General features: G+C 45.7%; 1 protein-coding gene and 1 long non-coding RNA gene across 2 annotated transcripts; both read left to right on the forward strand.

The window, feature by feature from the left end:
• Positions 1-30: 30 nt before the first annotated feature.
• On the forward strand, positions 31-12115 carry LOC106613867 (uncharacterized). Its single transcript, XM_045691426.1, has 4 exons — positions 31-3303; positions 9262-9432; positions 10250-10360; positions 11885-12115. Exons 1-4 carry the CDS (start codon positions 81-83, stop codon positions 12022-12024), a joined length of 3645 nt encoding a protein of 1214 aa, XP_045547382.1. The 5' UTR covers positions 31-80; the 3' UTR covers positions 12025-12115.
• Positions 12116-16831: 4716 nt separating this feature from the next.
• On the forward strand, positions 16832-21757 carry LOC123725514 (uncharacterized). Its single transcript, XR_006758014.1, has 3 exons — positions 16832-16848; positions 18451-18502; positions 21167-21757. It is a non-coding gene; the product is annotated as an uncharacterized lncRNA (long non-coding RNA).
• The last annotated feature ends 3467 nt before the right edge of the window (positions 21758-25224 follow it).

Genomic DNA, 25224 nt, shown 5'->3' on the forward strand with positions numbered 1-25224 from the left:
CTCTTCTCTCTTCTTCTTCTTCTTCTTCTTCTTCTCCCTCTTCTTCTCCTTTCCCACAGGTCTCAGGCAAGGAAAGCTCAATGCCAAGGGAGAGGGACAACAGGTCTTTAGGTTGGCAGGATCAGAGGAGAAGTTGGGCTAACAGGACATCATCACACCTCAGTGGTAGTGGGACTCCTACCCAGTCTACCAACACCCTCCCTGGGGCTAACAATAACTCAGAGCCTACCAAGATGAGCCCTCTACACAGGACAACCAGCAACAACCAACAGCCCTCACACACTGAGGTTACCCCCTCTGGAACCAAATCTGCAGCGTACAGGAGCAACAATCCTCTATGTAGGACAAACAGCATCCAACAGAAACCCTCACACGCTGAGTTAACTCTTTATAGAACCAGCTCAGAGCCTTTCAGAGCAACCTTTCTACACAAAAGAAAAAGTAGTCTTCCACAACCTTCTCCTGCTGGGGTAGTATTACTCCCGGCCCCTGGGATCACTACAGGTACTACCATGGTCCTGAAGACAACTAAACCAGCCTTCTCCTCCATCACTATTGCCTCCAAGAAGATCTCCAGGACGGCAAGCCTCCCTGGAGCTAGAGCCCCCAGACCCCAGAGCTACCACTCTGACGAGGCCAGGGACCCAGGCTATAAAGCCCCCAGGCCCCAGAGCTACCACTCAGACGAGGCCAGGGTCCCAGGCTATAAAGCCCCCAGGCCCCAGAGCTACCACTCAGACGAGGCCAGGGTCCCAGGCTATAAAGCCCCCAGACCCCAGAGCTACCACTCTGACGAGGCCAGGGTCCCAGGCTATAAAGCCCCCAGGCCCCAGAGCTACCACTCTGACGAGGCCAGTGTCCCAGGCTATAAAGCCCCCAGACCCCAGAGGTACCACTCTGATGAGGCCAGGGTCCCAGGCTATAAAGCCCCCAGGCCCCAGAGCTACCACTCTGACGAGGCCAAGGTCCCAGGCTATAAAGCCCCCAGACCCCAGAGCTACCACTCTGACGAGGACAGGGTCCCAGGATATAAAGCCCCCAGGCCCCAGAGCTACCACACAAACCAGGCCAGACTCTCCACCACCTGCACCTCTGTCACCCAGCAGGACCAGGTCCATCATCACCACCCCACCGGCAACGACCCCAGCTCCACCCCTGTCACCCTCAGGAGAAAAACCACCGCCACCATAGTGAAAGTGACCGAGCACAGAAGGATGAACTCTGAACATGTCAATCAACTGAACGGAAGGCAGAGCCCTGTTTCATCTGTGTCAGGTGACCAACCAAATGATCAGGGCACAGTGGTTCACAGGAGAAAAGCCACCATCATAAAAGTGACAGAGCACAGAGAGAGCTACAGCCCGGGTCAGGATGCCAGTGGTGGGGACAGCAGCAATACGCCGTCAGAGTACACACACAGTTACACAGAGGGAGTATACAGCCCAGGTCAGGATGCCAGTGGTGGGGACAGCAGCAGTACGCCGTCAGAGTACACACACAGTTACACAGAGGGAGTATACAAACACAACTCCCCGTGGCAACAAGGAGCCATGAATTCACCCATGAACTCTATGGAGTCACTCCAGAGTACCCCTCCCTCCCAGTACCTTCTAGAATCATCTATGGACAGGATAGACAGGCACAACTCTGCTCTGTTCGTGACTCCTAACAAGTTCACCTCAACCACTACAGTTGCCCTTAGGGACCCAGAGGGAAGCAGAGGTGGAGGGAAGCCAATACAGAAGTCCACCCTGATGCTTTTCATCAACCCCCCTTCTCCCTCTTCCAAAGAGACGGCCATAGAAAAGGTTGGTGGAGAGAGAGGAGGCGAAGAGAGATGGGCTCGGGATAGAGCCAGGAGACCAGTGAGCTGCTATGCTAATGTGTTTAGTCACACTGACGCGACAGAGCCGTGGCCGGTCCCAGAGACTGTTACTGTTACACAAGCTGGACCCAGGCCTTGGATCCCAGAGACTGTAACTGTTACACAAGCTGGACCCAGGCATTGGATCCCAGAGACTGTAACTGTTACACAAGCTGGACCCAGGCATTGGAGCCCAGAGACTGTAACTGTTACACAAGCTGGACCCAGGCCTTGGATCCCAGAGACTGTTACTGTTACACAAGCTGGACCCAGGCATTGGAGCCCAGAGACTGTAACTGTTACACAAGCTGGACCCAGGCCTTGGATCCCAGAGACTGTAACTGTTACACAAGCTGGACCCAGGCCTTGGAGCCCAGAGACTGTTACTCTTACACAAGCTGGACCCAGGCATTGGAGCCCAGAGACTGTTACTGTTACACAAGCTGGACCCAGGCCTTGGAGGCCAGAGACTGTAACTGTTACACAAGCTGGACCCAGGCCTTGGAGCCCAGAGACTGTAACTGTTACACAAGCTGGACCCAGGCATTGGAGCCCAGAGACTGTAACTGTTACACAAGCTGGACCCAGGCATTGGAGCCCAGAGACTGTAACTGTCACACAAGCTGGACCCAGGCCTTGGAGCCCAGAGACTGTTACTGTTACACAAGCTGGACCCAGGCATTGGAGCCCAGAGACTGTAACTGTTACACAAGCTGGACCCAGGCATTGGAGCCCAGAGACTGTAACTGTTACACAAGCTGGACCCAGGCATTGGAGCCCAGAGACTGTAACTGTTACACAAGCTGGACCCAGGCATTGGAGCATGGGACTTCCCAACCAGACCCAGAATTCTAATATTGACCCAGTGAGGGACTGGGTGAAGGACACTGCTACCAGCAACAGCAGATTAAACACTGTATCTTCTAGCTCTTCCATCAGTGCTGGACCAGCAGGCAGGGACAGGGAGATGTGTCCCCCAGAGACAGAGTCCTCCAGACCAGCAGGCAGGGACAGGGAGATGTGTCTCCCAGAGACAGAGTCCTTCAGACCAGAGGGAAGAGGTACTGGACCAGCAGGCAGGGACAGGGAGATGTGTCCCCCAGAGACAGAGTCCTCCAGACCAGCAGCCAGGGACAGGGAGATGTGTCCCCCAGAGACAGAGTCACATGAGTCATCCTCCAGACCAGAGGGAAGAGGTACTGGACCAGCAGGCAGGGACAGGGAGATGTGTCCCCCAGAGACAGAGTCCTCCAGACCAGAGGGAAGAGGTACTGGACCAGCAGGCAGGGACAGGGAGATGTGTCCCCCAGAGACAGAGTCCTCCAGACCAGAAGGAAGAGCGACTGAGAGAGAGGGAGATCTAACACGACATCCAAACCAGGCAGACGCCAGGAGCAACCAACCCCAACCTCCTGCTATCACTCTCATCCAGCACCAAGGTAGGAGTCACTGTCTCACTGTACCCAGAGCTGTTGATAGGAAATGACTATATATGACTGACTGGCTCAGTGGAGGCTGGTGGGGGGAGCTGTAGGAGGACATTATAAAGGCTGGAATGGAACCGATGGAACGGAGTCAAACATGTGGTTTCCAGATGTTACAATGAGCCCATCCTCCTATAGCTCCTCCCACCAGTCTCCACTGGACTGACTGTACCAGTCTCTGTATTAGAACATTGTCTATGTATATAGTTTCTCAGTACAGCTGTGTCTCTGTGTGTGTGTGTGTGTGTGTGTGTCACGGGCGTAGTAAGGATTGGACCAAGGTGCAGCAGGAACGTGTATACTCATCTTCTTTATTAAATCAAAAGAAGGAAAAACAAAAGAAACACGTATACAAAACAACGAACGACACTAAACAGTCCTGTCAGGTGCACAGACACAAAACAGGAGACAACTACCCACAAAATCCCACAGAAAAACACCCCTCTTAAATAGGACCTTCAATTAGAAGCAACTAGGAGCAGCTGCTTCCAATTGAAGGTCAACCCCATTAACTAAACATAGAACTAGACATACTAGATAAACATAGAAATATACTAACATAGAACATAGCCTAACAAACCCCGAAACCCTCTAAACAAACACCCCCTGCCACGTCCTGACCAAACTACAATAGCAAATAACCCCTTATACTGGTCAGGACGTGACAGTACCCCCCCCAAAGGTGCAGACCCCGGACGCACCTCACAAAAAAAAAAATTAATAATAAATAAACCCCAAAACCCCCCAAAATAATATGTATCCTAACTAAAGAGAGGGAAGGGAGGGTGGCCACCGTCACCGACGGTTCCCGTGCTACACCCCCCCCTCCCCAACCTCCCACCACGGAGGTGGCTCAGGCTCCGGCCTTACTCCCCAACCTAACCTGTCCACCCCCTCTAAATACTTATTACATTTTACCCCTCCCGAAGTCTCTGGGCTATGGCGCATCGCTGAAGACCTCGGGCTGATGCACGTCGCTGGAGACCTCGGGCTGAAGGGCGACTCTGGGAGCTCCGGACTGAAGGGCGACTCTGGCTGCGCCGATTCCGGACTGTAGGGCGACTCTGGCTGCGCCGATTCCGGACTGTAGGGCGACTCTCTCGGTTCCGGACTGTGGGCCGTCTCTCTCGGTTCCGGACTGTGGGCCGTCTCTCTCGGTTCCGGACTGTGGGCCGTCTCTCGGTTCCGGACTGTGGGCCGGACTGGGCTGACGCACTGGAGGCCTGGTGCGTGGGGCTGGTTGTGGAGGTACCAGACTGGAGACATGCACCCCAAGGCTAGTGCGAGGAGCGGGAACAGGACGTACTAGACTGGGCTGACGCACTGGAGGCCTGGTGCGTGGTGCTGGCTTTAGAGGCACCAGACTGGAGACACGCACCTCAGGGCTAGTGCGAGGAGCGGGAACAGGATACACTGGGCCGTGGAGGCGCACTGGCGGTCTCGAGCGCAGGACTGGCACCACCCGTACTGGCTGGGTGCCCGCTTCCCCCCGGCAAATGCGGGACGCTGGCACCGAGCACACCGGCCTGTGGATGCTCAGCCTCGACGCCGTGCGCATCACCCCATAGCACGGGGCCTGACCAGTAACACGCTGCCTCTGGTAAGCACGGGGAGTTGGCTTAGGGCTCAACCCTGGCCTAGCCAAACTACCCGTGTGCCACCCCCAAAAAAATGTTTTGGGGGCTGCCTCTCAGGCTCCCTTAACTCCTCCATAGCCCTGGATATGCTCATCCTCATCTCCGCCCATGTCCATCCTTCTTCATCGTGCTCCTTACCCCGCTGCTTGGTCCTTTGTTGGTGGGTAGTTTTGTCACGGGCGTCATAAGGATTGGACCAAGGTGCAGCGGGAACGTGTATACTCATATTCTTTATTAAATCAAAAGAAGGAAAAACAAACATACTAGATAAACATAGAAATATACTAACATAGAACATAGCCCAACAAACCCTGAAACCCTCTAAACAAACACCCCTCTTAAAACAGAAGATAGCAACAAACCCCGAAACACTCTAAACAAACACACCCCTGCCACGTCCTGACCAAACTACAATAACAAATAACCCCTTATACTGGTCAGGACGTGACAGTGTGTGTGTGTGTGTGTGTGTGTGTGTGTGTGTGTGTGTGTGTGTGTGTGTGTGTGTGTGTGTGTGTGTGTGTGTGTGTGTGTGTGTGTGTGTGTGATACTATAGCATGTATTTATTGGTCAAACACACTTCACCACTCTCAGGTTTGATTTGTCCTCAGTCTTCCTTGATGGATAATTGAACCGTATTATATTACTGTATTGTTATTGTATTGGGATGAATCATTTCTCCTCCTCAGTTTAAATGAAACCCTCACTGCAGGGTATCTGCATCAGCGGCGGCTCATTGTCAGACAGCACTGTTATCCTGAAGCAGAGAGGAGGTCCTATCACATTACTACCCACACATTCCCTCTCTCCCTCTCTCTCTCTTTCTAGCTCTTTCTCTCTAGGTCTCTCTCTCCCTCTCTCTCTCTTTCTAGCTCTCTCTCTCTCTCTAACTCTCTCTCTCTCTCTCTCTCTCTCTCTAGCTTTTTCTCTCTCTCCTCTCTCTCTCTCTAGCTCTCTCTCTCGCTCTCTTTATAGCTCTTTCTCTCTAGGTCTCTCTCTCTCTCTATCTCTCTCTCTCTCTCTCTCTCTCTCTCTCTCAACTCTCTAACTCTCTCTCTAGCTCTCTCTCTAGCTCTCTCTCTCTCTCTCCCTCTATCTATCTTTCATTTTCCCACGCATCCTTTGTATTCCTGTCCTTTTTTCACAGGCAGAGAGAAAGGCAGAGAGGGAGAGAGGATTCCAGGGGAATTAAGAACTACTTAATGTGATAGAAATAATACAAGACTTAGTGGAACTGATTGAAAGCACACAGTCACACATCCTCCTGGTCTGGCTTCAACTCCCTAACAATACAGCCATATCATTATACAGCAATTATACAGTATTCTATATTACAATAACACAGTCACACACCCTCCTGGTCTGGCTTCAACTCCCTAACAAGACAGCCATATCATTATACAGCAATTATACAGTATTCTATATTACAATAACACAGTCACACACCCTCCTGGTCTGGCTTCAACTCCCTAACAATACAGCTATATCATTATACAGCAATTATACAGTATTCTATATTACAATAACACAGTCACACACCCTCCTGGTCTGGCTTCAACTCCCTAACAAGACAGCCATATCATTATACAGCAATTATACAGTATTCTATATTACAATAACACAGTCACACACCCTCCTGGTCTGGCTTCAACTCCCTAACAAGACAGCCATATCATTATACAGCAATTATACAGTATTCTATATTACAATAACACAGTCACACACCCTCCTGGTCTGGCTTCAACTCCCTAACAAGACAGCCATATCATTATACAGCAATTATACAGTATTCTATATTACAATAACACAGTAAGTATACAGTAATCTATATTATAATAATACAGTAATTATACAGTATTCTATATTATAATAATACAGTAATTATACAGTATTCTATATTATAATAATACAGTAATTATACAGTATTCTATATTATAATAGCACAGTAATTATACATTATTCTATATTATAATAATACAGTAATTATACAGTATTCTATATTATAATAATACAGTAATTATACAGTATTCTATATTACAATAACACAGTAAGTATACAGTATTCTATATTATAATAATACAGTAAGTATACAGTATTCTATATTACAATAACACAGTATTATACAGTATTATATATTATAATAATACAGTAATTATACAGTATTCTATATTATAATAACAGTAATTATACAGTATTCTATATTACAATAACACAGTAAGTATACAGTATTCTATATTACAATAACACAGTAAGTATACAGTATTCTATATTACAATAACACAGTAAGTATACGGTATTCTATATTATAATAATACAGTAATTATACAGTATTATATATTATAATAACACAGTAATTATACAGTATTCTATATTATAATAATACAGTATTCTATATTATAATAATACAGTATTATACAGCATTATATATTATAATAATACAGTAATTAAACAGTATTCTATATTATAACAACAGAATATATTTATAGAGTTTGTTATGTCTTTGAATAAGAAGAATAAATATATTGAGCATCTAACTGTGTTCTCCAGTACTCCAGTCTATGGTGTAATACTACTGAGCATCTAACTGTGTTCTACAGTACTCCAGTCTATGGTGTAATACTACTGAGCATCTAACTGTGTTCTACAGTACTCCAGTCTATGGTGTAATACTACTGAGCATCTAACTGTGTTCTACAGTACTCCAGTCTATGGTGTAGTACTACTGAGCATCTAACTGTGTTCTACAGTACTCCAGTCTATGGTGTAATACTACTGAGCATCTAACTGTGTACTACAGTACTCCAGTCTATGGTGTAATACTACTGAGCATCTAACTGTGTTCTACAGTACTCCAGTCTATGGTGTAGTACTACTGAGCATCTAACTGTGTTCTACAGTACTCCAGTCTATGGTGTAATACTACTGAGCATCTAACTGTGTTCTACAGTACTCCAGTCTATGGTGTAGTACTACTGAGCATCTAACTGTGTTCTACAGTACTCCAGTCTATGGTGTAATACTACTGAGCATCTAACTGTGTTCTCCAGTACTCCAGTCTATGGTGTAGTACTACTGAGCATCTAACTGTGTTCTACAGTACTCCAGTCTATGGTGTAGTACTAATGAGCATCTAACTGTGTTCTACAGTACTCCAGTCTATGGTGTAATACTACTGAGCATCTAACTGTGTTCTACAGTACTCCAGTCTATGGTGTAGTACTACTGAGCATCTAACTGTGTTCTACAGTACTCCAGTCTATGGTGTAGTACTACTGATCATCTAACTGTGTTCTACAGTACTCCAGTCTATGGTGTAATACTACTGAGCATCTAACTGTGTTCTCCAGTATTCCAGTCTATGGTGTAGTACTACTGAGCATCTAACTGAGTTCTACAGTACTCCAGTCTATGGTGTAATACTACTGAGCATCTAACTGTGTTCTACAGTACTCCAGTCTATGGTGTAGTACTACTGAGCATCTAACTGTGTTCTACATTACTCCAGTCTATGGTGTAATACTACTGAGCATCTAACTGTGTTCTACAGTACTCCAGTCTATGGTGTAGTACTACTGAGCATCTAACTGTGTTCTACAGTACTCCAGTCTATGGTGTAATACTACTGAGCATCTAACTGTGTTCTACAGTACTCCAGTCTATGGTGTAGTACTACTGAGCATCTAACTGTGTTCTACATTACTCCAGTCTATGGTGTAGTACTACAACATGTCTGAAAGAGAGACTGTCACTTCAATAAGTAATGGTGGATCTCTCTGAGAGCTTTCTGCTGCTGTCTCTGCAGTTATTCCCTTCTTCGTGCTCTCACGCTTCCCCGTGTGAAATTTCTCATTATTCTTTAATCAGGATCATTACGAGTGCCATTCGTTAATTACCAAGGCCTGAGGCGCATCAGCTTAAAGTAAATGTTTGATGTAGTTTGGTTGCAAATGTAGCAGGACTGGCAGTACAATAGGAAAAGTGTATTTGGTGATGGTCTCCTTTTCGTAGGCCTCTCATATCCTGTAATTTTGTCATTGTTGTGTTCTAAATGTAAAAATTCTTTCATGTTTTTTCACATGAAGGGGATTTCATTCCAACAAGGACTATAGGCCTACTCATGTGATACATTCTCTATGTCACTTAGTAAAATACATAATTCATTTCATTTTATGTATATTGATCTTGGTTGGCACGACTTCAACTCTTTTCTTAAAGTCATCCAAATAAGCATATTGATTTGTAGCTAACTGTCTGACAAAGGCGTCCTGTGTTACAGAACCCCCGTCACATCAGCAGTCTCCTGAGGCTGTCCTGGCGCTCAATGCTGCCGCCGTCATAGCCAATATCAAACTCCAGAGACAACTGAGCCTGAGGAAGACAACACCGCATGACCTTTCTACACAGGACTCAAGGTCATCCACGTCAGCGGAGGGGGGGAAAACACTGGGTATTGTTGCTTTTTTAGTTTTGCCTAGACGTTAACGACCTTCACAGAGCATAGCTCATAACAGATGTCGATCCTTCAGACAATTACCTGACAGAATATCAGGAGATTTAAATGTCAGAAGTGTTGCTAGGTTCTAACTTTTGAGTAGGTATTAAAGAAACAAAATGTGTCTTGCTTGAAGGTCTCTCTCTCTCTCTCTCTCTCTAGCTTTCTCTCTCTCTCTCGCTCTCTCTCTCTCTCTCGCTTTCTCTCTCTCTGTCTCATTCTCTCTCACTCTCTCTCTCTCTCCCCCTCTCTCTCTCTCTCTCTCTGTCTCTGTCTCTGTCTCTGTCTCTGTCTCTGTCTCTGTCTCTGTCTCTCTCTGTCTGTCTCTGTGTCAAGTTAATTGTTCCTGAAATGGTCTTTATAATCAGATAATTGTTTTGAGTTCAGATTATAATCCCATTTTTGATTGAAAGGTAAAAGAATGTTATTGGAAGGATAAATACTTTGTTATATAAAGTTTATTGAAATTGTTTGAGAGAGAATGAGCAATCAACACACCCTCTCCTTTTTCAAATTCAAGCTGCTTTATTGGCATGAAAAACATTGTGTCAATATTGCCAAAGCAACAATGTATACAATATACATTGTAATACAATTATAAACAATAACAGATAATAATATAAAATGGCAGTGAATAATAATACAAAATTAAATATAAAAATAATAACAATAAAATAGTAGTAAAATAATAGTAAAATAGTAGAATGTAATAAATATAAAAATAATTTTTTCTCTCTCTCACTCACTCACTCACTCACTCACTCACTTGTAGTGAAGGATACTGGTGGTTGTGTGCTGCCCAGGACTGATGACAACAGACTAGACCCTGGTGAGACCACCAGAACCACACATCCCAGGACTGATGACAACAGACTAGACCCTGGTGAGACCACCAGAACAACACATCACACAACCCAGATTGATGTTGGGTTTATTCCCCTGAATTCTGACACTGACCCGGAAACTAACAAAGCCAACATTCCTTCATGTATACAAGTATGACACTTTGTGATGAAAGACTTGTCTTGGGCTCCAGGCTTAATGCTTTCACAACAGGCCAGTTCATCTCTCAGAATATTCAAGTCAGAATTGTTGCATGCTGGGACAGACAATTGTATCTTGGTATATTTTTCCTCTCCGGCTAAAAAACACACACTACATTTCTGTGAGGGAGAAATCAATAGTAACACAACATGCGCCAGCTCCTAGCCAGCCTCCCTCCACATGAAGAGTACCAGCTCCTAGCCAGCCTCCCTCCACATGAAGAATACCAGCTCCTAGCCAGCCTCTCTCCACATGAAGAGTACCAGCTCCTAGCCAGCCTCCCTCCACATGAAGAATACCAGCTCCTAGCCAGCCTCTCTCCACATGAAGAATACCAGCTCCTAGCCAGACTCCCTCCACATGAAGAGTACCAGATCCTAGCCAGCTCCTAGCCAGCCTCCCTCCACATGAAGAGTACCAGCTCCTAGCCAGCCTCCCTCCACATGAAGAGTGCCAGCTCCTAGCCAGCCTCCCTCCACATGAAGAATACCAGCTCCTAGCCAGCCTCCATCCACATGAAGAGTACCAGCTCCTAGCCAGCTCCTAGCTAGCCTCCCTCCACATGAAGAGTACCAGCTCCTAGCCAGCCTCCCTCCACATGAAGAGTACCAGCTCCTAGCCAGCCTCCCTCCACATGAAGAATACCAGCTCCTAGCCAGCCTCCCTCCACATGAAGAGTACCAGCTCCTAGCCAGCCTCCCTCCACATGAAGAGTACCAGCTCCTAGCCAGCCTCCCTCCACATGAAGAATACCAGCTCCTAGCCAGCCTCCCTCCACATGAAGAGTACCAGCTCCTAGCTAGCCTCCCTCCACATGAAGAGTACCAGCTCCTAGCCAGCCTCCCTCCACATGAAGAGTACCAGCTCCTAGCCAGCCTCCCTCCACATGAAGAGTACCAGCTCCTAGCCAGCCTCCCTCCACATGAAGAATACCAGCTCCTAGCCAGCCTCCCTCCACATGAAGAGTACCAGCTCCTAGCTAGCCTCCCTCCACATGAAGAGTACCAGCTCCTAGCCAGCCTCCCTCCACATGAAGAGTACCAGCTCCTAGCCAGCCTCCCTCCACATGAAGAGTACCAGCTCCTAGCCAGCCTCCCTACACATGAAGAGTACCAGCTCCTAGCCAGCCTCCCTCCACATGAAGTGTACCAGCTCCTAGCCAGCCTCCCTCCACATGAAGTGTGCCAGCATCAGCAGTTCCAGGCGTACCTCAGGGCAGTGCCCTCGGCCCCCTGCTGAAGCTCACTTTCACAGGGCAGATAGATGTTGTAATCACGTTAGTTGAATGCACTGATAGTAGGTCAGTCTAGATAAGAGTGTCTACTAAAGGACTAAAACATCTCTGCTTTTGGCCCACATACAGGAGGCTCTAGAGCGATCCAGACCACACTTCATCAGTCACTCTCAGGGCAGACTGAGAGAGATGGAGAGGCGGGCGGCAGAGAGGAGGGAGGACAGGCGCTCCGACCACCAGCCAGAGGAGATGACGCTGATGCACCATAGAGGACGTTACAGCACCAGACCCAGTCCTCTGAGTGGTATGGTACCACTGACTGTTTCTCTCTCTCTGTCTCTCATAGAGGACGACACAGCACCAGACCCAGTCCTCTGAGTGGTATGGTACCACTGACTGTTTCTCTCTCTGTCTCTCATAGAGGACGACACAGCACCAGACCCAGTCCTCTGAGTGGTATGGTACCACTGACTGTTTCTCTCTCTGTCTCTCATAGAGGACGACACAGCACCAGACCCAGTCCTCTGAGTGGTATGGTACCACTGACTGTTTCTCTCTCTCTGTCTCTCATAGAGGACGACACAGCACCAGACCCAGTCCTCTGAGTGGTATGGTACCACTGACTGTTTCTCTCTCTGTCTCTCATAGAGGACGACACAGCACCAGACCCAGTCCTCTGAGTGGTATGGTACCACTGACTGTTTCTCTCTCTGTCTCTCATAGAGGACGACACAGCACCAGACCCAGTCCTCTGAGTGGTATGGTACCACTGACTGTTTCTCTCTCTGTCTCTCATAGAGGACGACACAGCACCAGACCCAGTCCTCTGAGTGGTATGGTACCACTGACTGTTTCTCTCTCTGTCTCTCATAGAGGACGACACAGCACCAGACCCAGTCCTCTGAGTGGTATGGTACCACTGACTCTGTTTCTGCCCATCTCTCTCTCTCTCTGTCTCTCTCTCTGTCTCTCTCTCTCTCTCTCTCTCTCTCTCTCTCTCTCTCTCTCTCTCTCTCTCTCTCTCTCTCTCTCACACACACACACCATCTCTTTCACTATGACAACCATTGTCCCTGTGCAGCTGCAGTGGCTGTATGCCACACACATAGTCAGAGCTCTCTTCTGTCTGCACACATTTGGCCCTCAGGCTCGTTGTATATCTAAATAACATGACACAACGGAAACAAGATATCTAATCACATGTTTGTTCATATTGTTCCATTTTTTTGTTCTTCATATATGTCTCTCTATTCATGGGAAAAAAATGATTGGCGTCACAGACAGCCCTGACCTTCAGACGTGATGAGTTTGTTTATCTCTCAATGCAGCGTTTCCATCAACAGATTTCCCTGCTGAATATCAGCTTTAAAAGTGGCAATTTGTATTCGCTAAATCGATTTTTTTACTTTTAAATCAATTATATGTACCTGTGAGCTTAGTTCAACTGTCATACCCCATCATAACCTAAAATATACGTTTTTTTTAAAGATCCTTTCTTTGCAAACAGTGTAATTGTAAACAAACACTGTATAGCCTCAAAAGATGGTTAAAACTGAAATGTTGATATCATGGATGGTCAGTCCTTGCATCCATAGCTCTGTCTATGAATTTGAGAGTGGTTACATTTCTCAATCCCCAACCCTCATTTGTTTACCGAAACAGTGGCGGGGGTGTACCTTTGTTATTGTTTGAAATGAAGATTGTCCCTTTAATGGGAAAAGAAAGCAAAACACAGATAGTATGCTGATTTCATAGTGCTTACTGCCCACTGCTGGTCCTAGTGTGAAACTACATCCTTGGCTCAGATCAATGATAATGGCATTGAGATATAAAGGATTATCCATTGGAGAATTGCCTATTGTCAAAACAAAGACACACTTCCTGTATGATAATTAATACAGGATATGAAAACCTCATTCAAGCAAATCAATGCAAAAAAACTGTACCTGCCTGCCACAGTGAAAAAATTGTATCTTCCAGGTGGTAGGGAATATAGTCATCTTGTCTGGCAGGTAGTAGTCATCTTCTCTGGCAGGTAGAAGTCATCTTCTCTGGCAGGCAGTAGTCATCTTCTCTGGCAGGTAGTAGTCATCTTCTCTGGCAGGCAGTAGTCATCTTCTCTGGCAGGTAGTAGTCATCTTCTCTGGCAGGTAGTAGTCATCTTCTCTGGCAGGTAGTAGTCATCTTCTCTGGCAGGCAGTAGTCATCTTCTCTGGCAGGCAGTAGTCATCTTCTCTGGCAGGTAGTAGTCATCTTCTCTGGCAGGCAGTAGTCATCTTCTCTGGCAGGTAGTAGTCATCTTCTCTGGCAGGTAGTAGTCATCTTCTCTGGCAGGCAGTAGTCATCTTCTCTGGCAGGCAGTAGTCATCTTCTCTGGCAGGTAGTAGTCATCTTCTCTGGCAGGCAGTAGTCATCTTCTCTGGCAGGTAGTAGTCATCTTCTCTGGCAGGTAGTAGTCATCTTCTCTGGCAGGCTGTAGTCATCTTCTCTGGCAGGTAGTAGTCATCTTCTCTGGCAGGCAGTAGTCATCTTCTCTGGCAGATAGTAGTCATCTTCTCTGGCAGGTAGTAGTCATCTTGTCTGACAGGCAGTAGTCATCTTCTCTGGCAGGCAGTAGTCATCTTCTCTGACAGGCAGTAGTCATCTTCTCTGGCAGGTAGTAGTCATCTTCTCTGGCAGGCAGTAGTCATCTTCTCTGGCAGGCAGTAGTCATCTCTCTGGCAGGCAGTAGTCATCTCTCTGGCAGGCAGTAGTCATCTCTCTGGCAGGCAGTAGTCATCTTCTCTGACAGGCAGTAGTCATCTTCTCTGACAGGCAGTAGTCATCTTCTCTGGCAGGTAGTAGTCATCTTCTCTGGCAGGTAGTAGTCATCTTGTCTGACAGGCAGTAGTCATCTTCTCTGGCAGGCAGTAGTCATCTTGTCTGGCAGGCAGAAGTGCTGTGTTTGCACAGTGTTAATGATCTCTCTCTCTGATAAGTCAGTCAATCTCTTCAAGCTATATTGTTCTAGTGTTCTATATTGTTCAAGTGTTGTATATTGCTATAGTGTTCTATATTGTTCTAGTGTTCTATATTGTTCTAGTGTTCTATACTGTTCTAGGGTTCTATATTGTTATAGTGTTCTATATTGTTATAGTGTTCTATATTGTTCTAGTGTTTTATATTGTTCTAGGGTTATATATTGTTGTAGTGTTCTATATTGTTCTAGTGTTCTATATTGTTCTAGGGTTCTATATTGTTCTAGTGTTCTATATTGTTATAGGGTTCTATCTAGTCTTCTATATTGTTCTAGTGTTCTATATTGTTCTAGGGTTCTATATTGTTCTAGTGTTCTATATTGTTCTAGTTTTGTATATTGTTCTAGTTTTCACATTTTTTCTAAGGTTCTATTTTGTTCTAGTGTTCTATATTGTTCTAGTGTTCTATATTGTTCTAGGGTTCTATATTGTTATAGCGTTCTATATTGTTCTTCTGTTCTATATTGTTCTAGTGTTCTATATTGTTGTCACGTCCTGGCCAGTATAAGGGTGAATTGTCATTGTAGTTTGGTCAGGACGTGGCAGAGGGTATTTGTTTTATGTGGTTCAGGGTGGTGTTTTTCTAGAAGGGCATTTGATTTAAGTATTCCGGGGTTTTTGGGCACTGTTTGATTTTCATGTATTCTATGTTTAGTCTAGTGTGTCTGTTTCTATGTAGAGTTAATTGGAGTGGACTTCCAATTGAAGGCAGCTGTGTGGTGTTGCCTTTGATTGGAAGTCCTATATTAGTTGGGTGTGTTTGTGGGAGATTGTTCTGTGTTTAGCCTTGTACCTTGCCAGACTGTTTTGTTGATCTTTTGTTATTTTGGTGTTCTTTTTGAATTGATTAAATGTCAAGATGAGCATACACATACCTGCTGCGTTTTGGTCTCATCACTACGACTAGTGTTCTATATTGTTCTAGTGTTCTATATTGTTCTAGTGTTCCATATTGTTAGTGTTCTATATTGTTCTTCTGTTCTATATTGTTCTAGTGTTCTATATTGTTCTAGTGTTCTACATTGTTCTTGTGTTTTTAACTATGAAGTTGTTGATGTTCTTAGCTCCGTCCTTTGAAAACAGACATGTGGAAAGACTCTGTGGATGAACATGTTCATCTTTATGTGTCCATTGTTCCTCTTTAATACATTTAATTATATGTTTCAATTAAAAGTCTTGGGTAGGAAGTTGATACAATTGGAACCTCTGGAAGGTTCAAACAACCCTCAGACTTATGGGTATCTAAAACTTTCCATTTTATTATATGAGTTTTATCTGCCCATATAAAGTCTGTTAAGGCTGAGTATACTCTGAATGTCTTCGGTGGGGTAATTGGTATTACGGACAATAAATATAAAAACTTTGGCAGCCATGCCGTTCTAAAGAGGTTTAGTATACCTGTAAGATTTATGGGAAGATTATTCAATTTAATTAAATCTGCTTTCGTATTGTTGAGTAATGGAATATAGTTATCTTTGTATATTTGTGTCACGCTGTGACGCTCGTTGTAAGCAGTAGACCAAGGTGCAGCGTGTTGAGTGCTCATGATAAATATTTAACTCGGAACACTATATAAAAACAAACAAAAAACCACGAACGTCACGTTCTGCAGGCTTTACAGAGCTGTGTAAAAACAAGATCCCACAACACCAGGTGGAAAAAAAACCCTACTTAAGTATGATCTCCAATTAAAGACAACGAGGAATTGGAGATCATCCCAAACAAAACCAACATAGAAATACACAACTAGAACATGAACATAGAAATACAAAACATAGAAAACACCCCCTGTCACATCCGGACCTACTCTACCATAGAAAAGAACATTTTAATATGGTCAGGACTTCACACACGGCTACTCCTGCGTTCGACGTCGCCGGTCTACTAACCACCGGTCCTGGCAACCCCACATTGCACACACCTGCTCCCCATTGTTAAGCACACCTGCTCCCCATCGTTAAGCACACCTGCTCCCCATCGTTAAGCACACCTGAACCTCATCACCACCCTGATTACTCTCCCTTCATATAGCCCTCTGTAGCCTCAGTCATCAGGCAGTATTGCTTTTGAGTTACGGTCAGTAACTCATGTTACAATTACTTTTTTCATCACTTAAGCATCCTAAGTATTTCATTTCTTTTTTCTGGTCCATTTAAAGGATTGCTGTAGATCATAAGTTATTGTTTTTTCATTATTTTAGTATTCTGAAAATATAAGGTCTGTTATTTTATTGTCGCAATTTATTAAACTTATGGGTCGGTGATCAGGCCTACCTCTGTCAGCAAAATGGTGTGTGAGTCGTGCGTGGCCACACAGTTGTGGGAGTACAGGATGGGACTAAGCACGCACCCCTGAGGGGCCCCGTGTTGAGAGTCAGCATGGTGGATGTGTTGCCTACCCTCACTGCCTGGGAGCGGTTCGTCAGGAAGTCCAGGATCCAGTTGCACAGGTTACCTTGGTGTTCTTGGGCACATTGAGTATGATGGTCTGCTTTAAACATGTAGGTATTACAGACTGGGTCAGGGAGAGGTTGAAAATGTCAGTGAAGACACTTGCCAGCTGGTCAGCGCATGCTCTGAGTACCCGTCCTGGTAATTCATCTGGCCCCGTAGCCTTGTGAATGTTAACCTGTTTAAAGGTCTTACTCCCATCGGCTATGGAGAGCGTGATCACACAGTCGATCCTGAACTGCTGGTGCTCTCATGCATGGTTCAGTGTTTCTTGCCTAGAAGCGAGCATAAAAGGCATTTAGCTGGCGTCACCGTGCAGCTTGTGACTAGGTTTCCCTTTGTAACCCGTGATATTTTGCACTGTCACATCTGACTAGTGCCAGAGCTGGCGTAGTAGGATTCCATCTTGTTCCTGTATTGACCATTTGCCTGTTTGATGGCTCGTCGGAGGTTGTAGCGGGATTTCTTGGTGGCCGCTCCTTGAAAGCTCAGTGCAGATGTTGCCTGTAATCCATGGCTTTCGGTTGGGATGTGTTGATAGACACTACTGATACTAGTGAATCTCAGAACATATTCCAGTCTGTGTTATCGAAACTGTCCTGTAGTTTAGCATCACGCTTCATCTAATCACTTCCATATTGATTGCGTCACTGGTACTTCCTGTTTTTGTTTTTGCTTATAAGCAGGAATCAAGAGGATAGAGTTGTGGTCTGATTTTCCTAAGGGAGGGAGAGCCTTGTATGTGTTTCTCTGTGTGGAGTAGAGGTGATCATAGAGTTTTATATGTGTGTCTGTGTGTAGAGTAGAGGTGATATAGAGTTTTATATGTGTGTCTGTGTGTAGAGTAGAGGTGATATAGAGTTTTATGTGTCTGTGTAGACTAGAGGTGATATAGAGTTTATGTGTCTCTGTGAGTAGAGGTGATATAGACTTTTATATGTGTCTCTCTCTGTGTAGAGTATTGTCTACTCTGGTTACACAGATGGTAAAGATGAGGTAAAACGGATTTCAGTTTCCTCGCCTCTGGATGTGCATTTTCTTCTTGACTTATCCTTATAACGATCATTGTGGTGGTAAATAAAAAGAACTCTATTGGTTAAGATTATGGTCTGCAGCTTATCATGAGGTATTCTAACTCAGGTGAGCAAAAACTCGAGACTACCTTAACATTGGAAATCTCTCTCAAACTGTTGTTAACAATCAGTAGTGTGTGTGTGTGTGTTTCCAGATAACCTTTTCAGAGCCATTACAGAGAAGGAGATGCAGCTAAGAACCAGGCAGTGAGTTCCTCCATCTCAATCTCTCATTCTGGCATCTCTCGCTCTCGCTCTCTCTCTCTCTCTCGCTCTCTCACTCTCTCACTCTCTCTCTCCTAGTCCTGACCACAGAGGTGGAAGCCTATATAACTAACATCTCTGTTCAAAATGGCTTGTCTTTTATTTTCTCTTCTGGCTTCCATCTAATAGGGTTTTTTGCTCTGCCGGTTTACCTTCTCTCTCCTTGGTTCCATCCCCACATTGTATTAGGCAGATTAATTTGTTGTTGAATCAAGAGATATCATGTCTCAATTCAGTGATCCGGTGGGTGTACTGAGCATAGGTGACCAGGTCTCTATAGGGCTGGTCTAGGTTAATGGAGTCTTCTTCGTAGGTGACCAGGTCTCTATAGGGCTGGTCTAGGTTAATGGAGTCTTCTTCGTAGGTGACCAGGTCTCTACAGGGCTGGTCTAGGTTAATGGAGTCTTCTTCGTAGGTGACCAGGTCTCTACAGGGCTGGTCTAGGTTAATGGAGTCTTCTTCGTAGGTGACCAGGTCTCTACAGGGCTGGTCTAGGTTAATGGAGTCTTCTTCGTAGGTGACCAGGTCTCTACAGGGCTGGTCTAGGTTAATGGAGTCTTCTTCGTAGGTGACCAGGTCTCTATAGGGCTGGTCTAGGTTAATGGAGTCTTCTTCGTAGGTGACCAGGTCTCTACAGGGCTGGTCTAGGTTAATGGAGTCTTCTTCGTAGGTGACCAGGTCTCTACAGGGCTGGTCTAGGTTAATGGAGTCTTCTTCGTAGGTGACCAGGTCTCTACAGGGCTGGTCTAGGTTAATGGAGTCTTCTTCGTAGGTGACCAGGTCTCTACAGGGCTGGTCTAGGTTAATGGAGTCTTCTTCGTAGGTGACCAGGTCTCTACAGGGCTGGTCTAGGTTAATGGAGTCTTCTTCGTAGGTGACCAGGTCTCTACAGGGCTGGTCTAGGTTAATGGAGTCTTCTTCGTAGGTGACCAGGTCTCTACAGGGCTGGTCTAGGTTAATGGAGTCTTCTTCGTAGGTGACCAGGTCTCTATAGGGCTGGTCTAGGTTAATGGAGTCTTCTTCGTAGGTGACCAGGTCTCTACAGGGCTGGTCTAGGTTAATGGAGTCTTCTTCGTAGGTGACCAGGTCTCTACAGGGCTGGTCTAGGTTAATGGAGTCTCCTTCGTAGGTGACCAGGCCTGGGAGACGTATAACTGGTTAGGATTAGGCCTGGGAGACGTATAACTGGTTAGGATTAGGCCTGGGAGACGTATAACTGGTTAGGATTAGGCCTGGGAGACGTATAACTGGTTAGGATTAGGCCTGGGAGACGTATAACTGGTTAGGATTAGGCCTGGGAGACGTATAACTGGTTAGGATTAGGCCTGGGAGACGTATAACTGGTTAGGATTAGGCCTGGGAAGCCTATAAAACCCTTTCAGCAGAGGTGATTAATGCTCAGGTTTACATCGATTCTTCCCTGACTAGTAAACAGATGATGTATTTCCTTTTGTCAAAGGTCATATTCATGTAACTGGTTATTGTAGGACTAGAGATGCAGATATTTAAACTGAACAAAATGACCGCCATCGCTTGTCCCTCGGTCTCGTGTCCTTCCATGTTTTCCAACTGAAAAACACTGCTTGTCCCCCTGTTGAGCACAATGTCACATGCTGCCTGCTGTGGTCACTAGAGGGCCCTGTTCACATATATTTACATTTCAATCATTCCTTTTATCACAAGACGAGGAAATCAAATACATGTGTCGTGATTCTTTTTTTGAACACACACGTCAATGCTGACATCAGTCACAAGTCCAATGAGTCTGAAGCTGAAAATCTCAAACACATTGTTGTACTGTTGTTTACTGTTGTCAACTGGTAACAGTGAGAGGAGCAACTTTTAGCTTGTTGTGGATCCTCTTGCAAAGACCCACTGAAGCGTTACATTTTCCATCTCTATGTTTTGTTGCTGTTGTTTCTGTTCATTAGGCTGTTATGCATGGTTATTCATGATATTTCACATTAAAAAATGCAATGTCTCTGGGTGCAGTGCCACTGGGGGCTCCTGCCCTCTCCTCTCTCTCTGGTTATGGCTGTCACTGAACAGACTCATTGTTCTCTCTCGGTGTATGAGCCCAGTGTCCACAGGCAAACAAAAAGGCCTTGAGAGAGATGTAGACAGAGAGAGAAAAAGAGAGTGAGGTACACAGTCGCAATCACACCGCAAAGCCATCGTAGAGCTGATGGCTGGCAGACAGGCAGACAGACAGGCAGGCAGACAGACCCAGTCTCATCCACCTCCACCCATGCTACTCTGCTGCAGCCTGAGAAAGCACAGGGAACCAGGGAACCAATCCATAGCCTCAGTCTCCTCTGCTTCAATAGATACTAGACTATAGACAACCTGAGTATTGTACCAAAAACAGCCAGTTGACTGTGGGCCTGGATGTCTGGATGGGTACAAGGCTATTGATTCCCATCTGAAGCAGAGAGATAGTGGAGAGTTGAGTTCTCTTGACTTTAGTTTTTAGTCTTCTTTGGGTTTTGTTGGGTTCTGGAGGGAGTCTATGGGGTTTTACAGGGGGAATATGACCGTGATCTATAGCATAGCCCACAGTAATAGATTCTCAATGTATGATGTGTACTTTCTCTTTCCTCTTTACAGAAACTGTTAGATGAGATCCTTCAAAGGGGTAGTCACTGAGTGAAGCCAAGGATGAATGGTCCGAACGTACGTGATCCCCCTCCTTCCAGCATACTGCCTTACTTTGAGAGACCCAACAACCATCAAGATGGATTGGCGATTATCATAACGACAGTATTAATACACATTATAATTAAGCAACATCATTTTTATAAAATTATTTAAAAAAAATAATAATTGTAGTGAAAAATGGGTGTCATTAGAAATGAAACAAACGATGTATGTAATGATGTCATAACGTCCCAACGTTTAATTAATATCTTTCATTATCATATTACTGTTGTTATGATCAAAACCTGTTTGATTTTTACTAAAGCACTCTGGCTATGTGTTTTACTGCTCTAAACCAATCGTATCGAACTACTGAAAGTTCCACTGAATGTCAGTCTGCTTGACCAGAAGCTTTCTGAGGGTCTGCAACAAAAAATATAGAAAACCGGTTAGGTTGTGAGATTACATTGCAATGAATGCTGTTGTTCTATGTTATCTATGCATACGGGCTATGTATTGTATTGAAGCCTTCCATAAACAAACTGTATCGTTGGCTCCACTAAATGCTGTTCTTCTATGTTATCTATACATCCTGCTTGTTTATATTATTCATATATATTTAGCTAGGCAGGTAAAGTTTATAAGAACAAATTCTTATTTACAATGACGGCCTTGCCCCGGCAAAACCCGGACGACGCTGGGCCAATTGTGCGCCGCCCTATGGGACTCCCAATCACGGCTGGATGTGATACAGCCTGGATTCGAATCAGGTACTATAGTGCCTCAGACCGCTGCGCCACTCGGGAGCCCAGTTTATGCTGAGTCGGCACTTCTCTTTGGCCTCCTTTTGATACCGTTTCCTCAGTTTGCCTTTGTGTTTTGAGGTTGTGCTCATTAGGGCAACACTGTAGCAGCTTGAAAACGCTGCGCAACGGAAAACAAAAATGAGATTTTCTTATTGGACAATTTCAACGAACTGAACAAGACCCTGCCGTCACAAGGAAGCTTTGAAATCCTCTTCAGTTCCTTTCACAGAATCTCACGTGGTCTGTATAAGAGATCCTATCTCTATTGAGGTTGTGTCTGGTGATATCAACCAGTCATGGTTCACAATTAGATGTCCTTTCTGTGGCCTAGGGTGGTTTCTGTAGCCTAGGGTGGTTTCTGTGGCCTAGGCTGGTTTCTGTTGTCTGGAGGTCTAAGGTGGTTTCTGTGGCCTAGGGTGGTTTCTGTGGTCTAGGGGGGTTTCTGTGGCCTAGGGTGGTTTCTGTGGTCTGGAGGTCTAAGGTGGTTTCTGTGGCCTAGGGTGGTTTCTGTGGCCTAGGGTGGTCTGGAGGTTTTGGGTGGTTTTGGGGCCGAGGGTGGTCTAGTAGTCTAGGGTGGTCTAGTAGTCTAGGGTGGTTTCTGTGGACCCTGCCATTATTCAGAGTTTCCATCAGAACATGATCTGGAGACTGAATCTGGAGACTGGTCTGGAGACTGAATCTGCAGACTGAATCTGGAGACTGAATCTGCAGACTGGTCTGGAGACTGAAGCTGCAGACTGAATCTGCAGACTGGTCTGGAGACTGGATCTGCAGACTGGTCTGGAGACTGGATCTGCAGACTGAATCTGGAGATTGAATCTGGAGACTGAATCTGGAGACTGAATCTGCAGACTAGTCTGGAGACTGAATCTGGAGACTGGATCTGGAGACTGGATCTGGAGACTGGATCTGGAGACTGAATCTGGAGACTGGATCTGCAGACTGAATCTGCAGACTGGTCTGGAGACTGGATCTGCAGACTGAATATGGAGATTGAATCTGGAGACTGAATCTGCAGACTGAATCTGCAGACTAGTCTGGAACTGAATCTGGAGACTGGATCTGGAGACTGAATCTGGAGACTGGATCTGCAGACTGAATCTGCAGACTGGTCTGGAGACTGGATCTGCAGACTGAATATGGAGATTGAATCTGGAGACTGAATCTGCAGACTGAATCTGCAGACTAGTCTGGAACTGAATCTGGAGACTGGATCTGGAGACTGGATCTGGAGACTGGATCTGGACACTGATTCTGGAGACTGAATCTGGAGACTGGATCTGCAGACTGGATCTGCAGACTGAATCTGGAGACTGAATCTGGAGACTGAATCTGCAGACTGAATTTGGAGACTGAATTTGGAGACTGGATCTGGAGACTGGATCTGGAGACTGGATCTGGAGACTGAATCTGGAGACTGGATCTGGAGACTGGATCTGGAGACTGAATCTGGAGACTGAATCTGGAGACTGAATCTGCAGACTGAATCTGGAGACTGAATCTGCAGACTGAATTTGGAGACTGAATTTGGAGACTGGATCTGGAGACTGGATCTGGAGACTGGTCTGGAGACTGAATCTGCAGACTGAATCTGGAGACTGGATCTGGAGACTGAATCTGGAGACTGGATCTGGAGACTGAATCTGGAGACTGAATCTGGAGACTGGATCTGCAGACTGGATCTGCAGACTGAATATGGAGATTGAATCTGGAGACAGAATCTGCAGACTGAATCTACAGACTAGTCTGGAACTGAATCTGGAGACTGGATCTGGAGACTGGATCTGGAGACTGGATCTGGAGACTGAATCTGGAGACTGAATCTGGAGACTGGATCTGCAGACTGGATCTGCAGACTGAATCTGCAGACTGAATTTGGAGACTGAATTTGGAGACTGAATTTGGAGACTGGATCTGGAGACTGGATCTGGAGACTGGTCTGGAGACTGAATCTGGAGACTGAATCTGGAGACTGAATCTGGAGACTGGATCTGCAGACTGGATCTGCAGACTGAATCTGGAGACTGAATCTGGAGACTGGATCTGGAGACTGGATCTGCAGACTGAATCTGCAGACTAAATCTGGAGACTGGTCTGGAGACTGGATCTGGAGACTAGATCTGGAGACTGGATCTGGAGACTGGTCTGGAGACTGAATCTGCAGACTAGATCTGGAGACTGGATCTGGAGACTGGATCTGGAGACTGAATCTGCAGACTAGATCTGGAGACTGGATCTGGAGACTGGATCTGGAGACTGAATCTGGAGACTGGATCTGCAGACTGAATCTGCAGACTGAATCTGGAGACTGGATCTGGATCTGCAGACTGAATCTGGAGACAGAATCTGGAGACTGGATCTGGAGACTGGATCTGGAGACTGGATCTGCAGACTGGATCTGGAGACTGAATCTGGAGACTGGATCTGCAGACGGGATCTGGAGACTGGTCTGGAGACTGAATCTGCAGACTGAATCTGGAGACTGGTCTGGAGACCGAATCTGGAGACTGGTCTGGAGACTGGATCTGGAGACTGCCACCTACTTGCTTACCCTCTACGTGTGTATCTACATGCCTGACTTGTTGTGTGTGTGGGACTAATGACTGTTCCATGTAAATATTAAATATATACATCATACTCCTCTTAACCTGTTTAGTCAACTGGTTTAATATTACACAAGTCCCTGAATGACCAAGTCCCTGAATGACCAAGTCCCTGAATGAGCATGTCCCTGAATGACCATTTCCCTGAATGACCATGTCCCTGAATGACCATGTCCCTGAATGACCAAGTCCCTGAATGACCATGTCCCTGAATGACCAAGTCCCTGAATGACCATGTCCCTGAATGACCAAGTCCCTGAATGACCATGTCCCTGAATGACCATGTCCCTGAATGACCATGTCCCTGAATGACCATGTCCCTGAATGACCATGTCCCTGAATGACTAAGTCCCTGAATGACCATTTCCCTGAATGACCATGTCCCTGAATGACCATGTCCCTGAATGACCAAGTCCCTGAATGACCATTTCCCTGAATGACCATGTCCCTGAATGACCATGTCCCTGAATGACCAAGTCCCTGAATGACCATGTCCCTGAATGACCAAGTCCCTGAATGACCATGTCCCTGAATGACCAAGTCCCTGAATGACCATGTCCCTGAATGACCATGTCCCTGAATGACCAAGTCCCTGAATGACCAAGTCCCTGAATGACCA

Source organism: Salmo salar, chromosome ssa01, assembly GCF_905237065.1.
Source record: "Salmo salar chromosome ssa01, Ssal_v3.1, whole genome shotgun sequence".
Taxonomy (NCBI): Eukaryota; Metazoa; Chordata; class Actinopteri; order Salmoniformes; family Salmonidae; genus Salmo; species Salmo salar.

Bases quoted from the DNA above. Each gene is read 5' to 3' on its own strand.
- LOC106613867 (XM_045691426.1), top strand. From the start codon at position 81: ATGCCAAGGGAGAGGGACAACAGGTCTTTAGGTTGGCAGGATCAGAGG. The intron at 3,304-9,261 runs GTAGGAGTCACT...CCTGTGTTACAG, and splicing joins CACTCTCATCCAGCACCAAG to AACCCCCGTCACATCAGCAG. The intron at 9,433-10,249 runs GTATTGTTGCTT...ACTCACTTGTAG, and splicing joins GGAGGGGGGGAAAACACTGG to TGAAGGATACTGGTGGTTGT.